The 7,851-nt window shown below is 40.8% G+C and overlaps 2 protein-coding genes across 2 annotated transcripts; one reads left to right on the forward strand and one right to left on the reverse strand.

The window, feature by feature from the left end:
* Positions 1-195: 195 nt before the first annotated feature.
* LOC127749894 (thymidine kinase 2, mitochondrial-like) lies at positions 196-549 on the forward strand. The gene has a single exon (XM_052269885.1). It carries the CDS (start codon positions 196-198, stop codon positions 547-549), a length of 354 nt encoding a protein of 117 aa, XP_052125845.1.
* Positions 550-746: 197 nt separating this feature from the next.
* LOC113215678 (uncharacterized) lies at positions 747-1,746 on the reverse strand. The gene is made up of 5 exons (XM_052269891.1): positions 1,593-1,746; positions 1,389-1,497; positions 1,218-1,308; positions 949-1,125; positions 747-863 (listed from the first exon to the last, which is right to left on the reverse strand). The coding sequence occupies exons 1-5, from the start codon at positions 1,744-1,746 to the stop codon at positions 747-749; spliced, it is 648 nt and encodes a 215-aa protein (XP_052125851.1).
* Positions 1,747-7,851: the final 6,105 nt, after the last annotated feature.

The following is a 7,851-nucleotide window of genomic DNA, read 5'->3' on the forward strand; positions in this document are numbered from 1 at the left end:
AATATTAGTGTATAATAGAACATTTTAACATAAAATTTGGAAATATAATTCAAACCAGTTTGCGCATGGAACTTTTTAAAGATAGGCCTGGTTTAACATATTTAAAGATTTTCAGAGCTTTGGGTGGCTCCTAAAATTCTGGGAAAGCTAGAGAAGGTCCTATTATGTGATTGCTTTAAGAAATTAAAAAGGAAAATGTTCAGAAACATAGGCTCCCAGACTTCCAAATTTCACCATAGTGTCCCCTTGAAAAAGGAGCAATATGATATTTTACTGAATGTATACGACTCCATGATTGACACTGACAAACGTTCATCTCATTTCATTTACGTACGAGTTGATCCTGAAATAGCTTTCCAACGAGCTATAAAAAGAGGAAGACCAGAAGAACGTAATTTACCTCTATCTTACTTTACAGATTTACATTCTCTAATGGATGAATGGCTACTAGGTTCAAACAGCAGTAAGACAACAGTAGTTGATGGATTAAAAGACGCAGAACTACTTTATAATGATGTACTCTCAGCAATCAATAGCATTACATTTTGATGCCTCAACCATTCAAATATAGTGACAGTTTATACACATGTATGGGTTTTATTAGTATAGTAAAATAAAAATGTAACAGAATGAAGCACTGTATAAACATAATTTCAGATGAAATAAAACAGAGGAATGATTCACAGTTTCCATCCTGAACCCAACACACTCTGTTTACAAAAAAGTAAATGATTACATCTTATTTATTATACTGGATTAGTAAAACTATTCAATTGTGCATTCTGAACGATGTCAATTACTTCTTTGGCAATGCGAAACAGTCGATAATGAATGACATTCATATCATCATTATCGCCTATGATCTATCATCAACAGAGCATAAAAACCAGAGTCAGTTACATAACAGAGAATTTAACATGCAAAATACTTCATACAAAAGAAACATACCATTGATCTTAGAAACTTAATTCTCTTAAAATTTGCCTTCACCTTTTCTTGAAAATCGAGTACTTCATATCGTTCCAGTCCATACTTCTCTCTTGATAAACTAACTGTTCCATTCACATAAAAAAAAACTGCTACGTCTGGCTGAAGAAGTCCAATTTCAGTATTCCAACACCATTCCTAGTCCATATTCTGAAATAAATTTAAATTCTATTAATGATATAAACACTCAACAGATTCATGTAGCAATGGTTTACTGAAAAAGTAAATACCGGTTTCGCTGCCGAATAAGCAAGTCCAGAATAACTGTATCTATCAGCAACTATAGACACACCATCCAGGAGTTTCTTCTTCATTACACATCTATAAATAAAAACATCCTTAAAACAGCTTCATAAACACTACCATCACCACACACACATTTCAGAAAATTCAGAACTTACTTTAATTCCCACCGATTAGCAGAAAACAACAGATGTATGACTTCGTTCTCCACCTCAATCTCTCTCTTTAAATACTTGTCAATTATTTTTCCCACTTCAGTATGTCGGTCTGTTAAAAAGGCAATGAAACGCACATACATATAGATACATACATACATACACATATACATAAAACAATAAGAAATAAATTAAAACACATCTTACCTGGAAAACTCATATACTCACATGGTATACCATGTTCATTTAAACTTTCAACCAGTTTAAGACATTGAGTTGTTTTACCAATTTTATCACATCCTTCAATTACGATAAAGACACCTCTATGACAACTAATGCCATTATCAGCATGATATGCCATTGCCAAAGAGTTGTTAGTAAAATATACTTAAAGCAACCAAAACACAATTTATTACAACAAGTGTATACACATAACTCCGTGCAACGAAACCAAAACACACGGACACACGGCAGATAAGAAAGCATTCCGATACATGATGCGACTATTGGCACTTAACAGTATGCTGAAAATAACCACTCGAAACACACCTCAACGAATATATAAAAATCAGTATTAAAACATAATTCTACACATTAAACCATTAGATTTCTAATAAAACAAATTTAAACATGACATTTAAAATGCAATCACTAGACGATCTGACCCACCGGCAAAGGTCAATGCGGCAACATTGCACCGTGTATTAAACAACGCAATAACTATAGTTTTTGGCAAAAATAATAATGATAAAAATTCCCTAGAATAACCAAAAAGACATTTTATGTATTTTCTAGGCAAATCTACAGCGCTTCTAACACATAAATTTGCGATGTTGCCACATCATGCATAAGCCACTTAGAGTGCAATAATTCCAATGCCGCCTAAATTTCAAAAATATAAACAGGAAGGACCAACGATAGACATTCCCTCAAGACTGTTCTGAACTTCTGTTACGTTTGAAAGTGAAAGATCTTCAGATTTTCAAATAAAATGATTGAAAACAATAATGTTAAAGAACAAGACATAAATACAGATGAAGAAGACATGTCCAAGGTATACAATAGTTTATATCCAGCACCATCCGAAGAGTTCGCAGTAAAGTTAATGGATTTTGCTCCAAACCGCCCCTATGATGACAATTACCACGGAAATAAACTTTGCCAATAAGCACCTACATCAGAAATTACTAAAAAGAAGTATTAAACTCTATGAGAGACTGAAGTGCACAGGATGTACTGGATCTCATCAATTGTATGTTGCTGGTAAGTCCATTTTTACATCAACTAAAAATACGCTCAAAATACAAATCTATTTACGTGTAAATATTTTTTTTCATTCAACAGGGGGATATGCATCTTACTTAGCAAATTTGACAAACCAATACGACGATATTGATGTGTTCATTCACTGCACATCAAGTTTAGAAATGTTTGACATACATCTTACCAATTCGCTACTGACAACAAACATAAATGTGACAACAATTCACTTTGAAAATGATCTGAAACCAAATATTCAATTTATTCAAGTAAGTACTATTTTAAATAAGTCAACACAAGTTTCACGAATTAATTTGAAAATGTTTGTCAACAAATATTGTTTGTTATACAGGTGAACTATGATCTCAAAATAAGCAATGAATTACAGAATACAAGCCTCTTCAGAGATCTCATGGGGATGTATGTAATTTCAAAGTTTGATTTACCGATCTGCAGAGTAGCTGTTGCTATACCCTTCACAAAAGGAGTGAAAACAGGAAGAATGATAAATTTATCTGCAGTTAACATTTACAAGACACCCACATCAAAATTTCGACTGGATAAATATGAAGCAAGGAACAAGCATACACCTTTAACACCACCCACTCTGCAGCAGTCATCACTCTTCGCTCTGTTCAACAAATAGGGAATTCAAACTGGAAACACATTCAAAAAATAATATTCATCAAGCTACATTCATGGTACATGCTACAATGTCTTGTATAAACAGTTGGTTTCAAACAACATAAAAATAATATCAACTGATAAGTATAATGTTGCTATATTGTTAAGCTACTTTAATAATTAGATTAATTAAAAAATGTAATAAGATGCACATTAGAACATAGCCATCACACAACCTTCCTATGTTCAGTTTCCATACTTATTAATCATGATTGCATTAAATGATTAAAATTAATTCTGGAATTGTACTTCATTAAACTGAACAAACACAAACACTTTTTTTAACAGTAACACACAGAGATTTTATAAACGACATAATAGCATAGGATGTTTTCACATAAAAACTACTTACACAACATAAAAAAACATTAACTACCTTCTGCGGCATTGTATTCAAAACAAAAAACGAACATTGCCAGCCTGGAGATAATTAAAAGATCCTCTATAACACTGCAAATTGCAAATTGCAGTTTCGAACCACTGAAGAACATACTGTGGCACACCGTGCACTGCAATGGATTCTCTCCAATGTGGATTCACATATGCACCCACAGAGGACCACATTTCAGAAACTGTTTGTGGCAAACGATGAACTTGCCATGGCGAAATTTATCGCTGAAACATGAAACGGAAGGAGGAATAACACTAACGCAGTTACACAACATAAAAAAACATTAACTACCTTCTGCTGCAATGTATTGAAAAGAAAAGACGAATATTGCCAGGCTGGAGATAATTGAAAGGTCCCCTATAGCATTGCAAATTATGATAATATATAACAACATGAAGCAAATGCCATAGCAAGGACCCCCGCAACCCCTCCTTTAAGCTGCAATAACTATTGAAACTGCATACATCAGATGCAGATAATGCAATAAAATAGCTTGAATATGATCCATTGATTATAATGATCAAACCTAAAAAGTTTCAACAATAACATAAGTCTAATAATGTGAACTTACTCATATCACTATACCTGTAAGTACACAGTAAGAGCAAGTTGACAGCAATCCTCATCAACACTTGCACCAGTCACCAGTGCAACTGCGCAACCACACTACCTAAACGCAACCGGAAACAATTCACAAACCAGGAACACCAACCATGTTCATGTGTTTTAATGAGACAGCAACGTAGCTAAATTCAAACTTAATTACATTACTGACACGCACCGCGCGGCAAGAACATTACACCAGTATTGTTCTTGCCGCGCGGTGCGCTACTTAGGAAATAACACAGTTCATGATTTCATATTCAGGAGCCGCACTACAGCCTTCTAAGTGCTTGAACTTCGGCTAGTTCAGTAGAATCCTGAACAGTATTTATATGTTGGCGCTCGAGTCTGGTTTTCCTCAAAATTAAATAAATATGCGTCGCCGCTAACCTTCAGATGCACTTTTAAGACGGCGAAATAACTTATGTTTACGGCTAGTCCTGACGTTGATCACTGCGCTTGGGGTTTTTAAATCATTGCTATTGCATCTAAGACTACGCCTGATTCATAATATCAGGCTTTCTTTCCCTACCGTTGCTTAGATCACAGTTTTCACACTTCTCCTAAAATGCCTTCTGCTTAGCGTGGTCCTACCCAGAAAGGGGGCCGAGTGCTGTCACGTGCGAGGCTACGTACCGGTGAGGCACTCGGGCGGACGGCGGGCTCGGTTGCCAACAACAATGGGCAGTTCAGAGGGGAGCAGTAGCGGGTTAACAGTGGTACCAACAGAATGTAGGAAGATTGTGGCTGCCCGTCCTCCAATGAATTTTCCCTTCTATTTAACTATAAATATTGCGTTGAACTTTCCGATAAGTGGCTGTTAGCTGCCCGTTTTCCAATAAATTTCCCCGAATAAATTTTCCCTTCTAACCGGCCGTCTCCGAATGATTTTCCCTTCTATTGAGCACGCCATACTTACTATTCAGCGTCCCGACCTAGAGGCGAACAAGGGGAGCTCCGGAACGATGTTGAGCGGATCGGTGCGCGCCGACAACAGCAGCAGCAGTCAGCACGACGCTGAGCGTGGGTGCGCTCCGACAGCAACAGCAACTGTTGTTGACAACAGCAGCAGCAGTCAGCACGACGCTGAGAGTGAGAGGGCGCTATGACGCGGCGCAAACTTCTATATTCAAAAAATATTGCTCAAAACTATAAAATAGAAAATTTTCTTAACTACGGGTCCGTTTATGGTTAGCAAGAATTGTTAACGTCTTATCTAATACCTAATGTAGGTGAAGATGGTTTCATATTATGAAAGAAGTGTGATAAAAATTTATTGCAATGTTAAACATATGAAATATTGTATTTGTTCATGTGATTTTAAATAAAGAATGCCGATTTTAGTTCTCACATAATTTTCTTCTTATACCTTTCCCTTTACAGTGTATACTTGTTGTTTACAATACCTGTCATAGATAAATAAACAGTCATTATTTTTGTATATGTTTGGATAATTGTAACCATGAGTAAAAGTTGGCATAGACCTTTTCGCCCACAACCTGGCAACAACGCAAATCTCCCTAGTGAAATTATAATTTAGGCAAATTTTCAAAAAGCAAAAACACTTGTCTCTAGTAAATTTTCCAAGGAATCCAGTGGTGACGAGTAATTTGGTTGACAAACACTCAAAATACGGTTTATCTCAAGAATAAGATTCTACTTGCGGCGTTGCCACGTTGTGGGCGAAAAGGTCTATTGCCAGCTGCAGCTTCTATAACGTGCTTCAGAAGGGGTTAAATGACATGTGTTTGGATAGTTGTTACAAGAAGTAAAAGTTGACATTGCTAGAGAATGCCCACAAAACAGTTTTTAAAAGGCACTTGCCCCACGCTTGCAACATTTGTCACCCAGTTCGGACCGGTTTGCTAGCAGACAACTCCAACCATCACACAATAAGAAATCTCGCGTGAATGAAGCGTATGCTATGGTTGAAGTCCTCCCCCCCCCCCTATCCCTCCTCCAAAATCCAAACAATCCTAACAAACATGCCCGCATCGTATTCCTCGTATTGCTAGACAGGAAATGTTTCTCTGGAATTACATAAAGTTCACTTACTCATTGCTGAATTTCGCAATGGAGGTACGTGAACGTCACGGTGTTTTGCTTGCATTTCGTATTTTTATTCCATTCCATACATACGTGCTAATGTTGTGTCATGATGCTAATAAGGTATTTCAATGGAGCGCTGGCCGGAACTAAGAAGAACAAAAACGGATTCAGAGAGCGGTGGTGGGGGCGGGCGCGCGGAGAAGCGGCGAGCGAAGGGGAGCCTCCCCGCCCTCCGCGCGCCAGCCCCCACCACCGCTTTCTGTATCCGTTTTTGATCTTCTTGGTTCCGGCCAGCGCTCCGTTGGAATACCCTACTTCTGAACCTCCAGCAATATGCAATCCATGCATCCAAGCGATGCGCACGGCTCAACTATACCGTCCGCACATAATGTTGTGCGACCTCTTGTATGCCTCTCTGCACTACACCCAGTGTTGTTCTGCAGGACCGACGCGCGCGGGAGGTGGATGTTAGTGAGGTCTGCTTCTACAACGAGGGGCAGCAGATGGCCGCCGCCTTGCGGGACGCGCTAGGGGTGAGTGTGCGCCGGACCTCGAGCCTCACGGCACGCACGAGGCTGAGGGAAGAGGGAAGCGGCCCGATAAACTGCAGACAGTGCAGCACGTTACCGGCCGCCCTGAGAGTGACTCTGTTCTACCGCAGGTGTCCCGGCTGGTCGGGCTGTGGTGCATGAACTCAGCCTGGAGCCTCCAGATGCTGGTGTGAACCGCGCCTACTTTGGAGCGGCTGAGTGTGCGCTTCCCCAGCGAGGCCCACGTCCGCGTCGTGCACGCCGCCATGCCGCGGCTGAGGCGGCTAGCCGTAACGGCTAATGACAAATTGCTCCCCAAACTACTCTTCGATCTGCCCGCGCTGCCGCCGGGACACGCCGGCCTGCAGTGGCTCAGCTCCTTCCCCGCACGGTGGAGAGATACGGTGGCGCTACGAGCCTACCTGCGCTGGAGGCGAAAGCGGTGCCGGATTCCTCTTCGGTGGGCGGCCGCCAGGCGGTGCCACAGTCAGCCTGGGCTATTTCCAGCGGTGGCTCAGCCTACCTGCAGCCTGGGCCGCGCACCCTACCTGATGGCGGCCCGGGGTCAGCTTGACACGTACAGGCCTACATCTCTGAGGCGGCCGGGGCGGGCCGGGGCGGCGGAAAGTGGGCGTCCTGAGCGGCGTGAAGTTCTAATCGCGGCATTAATGTGTGCTCATCTGTGCTGTGCTGGTCCTGCGATGCAGGGTAAGACCCGAGACGCGACTAAAATCGCTTTCTCGCAGTTCAGTACCTTGTTGCGGGAGGTGAAGGAGGGAATTTGTATCTACGTTACATACGAAATACAGCATTTGTAGGGTAAGGGGCCCAGGCGCGGATTAAGGTCCGGCTGACAGGGGGGCGATGCACTGTCGGTTGCCTACATACAGGGGTTTTGTGGCGCAAATTGCCTACCTTTCAGGCGGCTCTCTAGAGACGACAGGGGGGG

The sequence above is a fragment of the Frankliniella occidentalis genome, unplaced genomic scaffold (genome assembly GCF_000697945.3).
Source record: "Frankliniella occidentalis isolate FOCC.00 unplaced genomic scaffold, Focc_3.1 Scaffold5, whole genome shotgun sequence".
Taxonomy (NCBI): domain Eukaryota; kingdom Metazoa; phylum Arthropoda; class Insecta; order Thysanoptera; family Thripidae; genus Frankliniella; species Frankliniella occidentalis.

Coding starts and splice junctions, on each gene's coding strand:
- LOC127749894 (XM_052269885.1), top strand. CDS start 196: ATGTTCAGAAACATAGGCTCCCAGACTTCCAAATTTCACCATAGTGTC.
- LOC113215678 (XM_052269891.1), bottom strand. CDS start 1,746: ATGGCATATCATGCTGATAATGGCATTAGTTGTCATAGAGGTGTCTTT. Junction 1,498..1,592: donor TGAGTATATGAGTTTTCCAG/GTAAGATGTGTT, acceptor CCTTTTTAACAG/ACCGACATACTGAAGTGGGA. Junction 864..948: donor TTAAGTTTCTAAGATCAATG/GTATGTTTCTTT, acceptor TGTTGATGATAG/ATCATAGGCGATAATGATGA.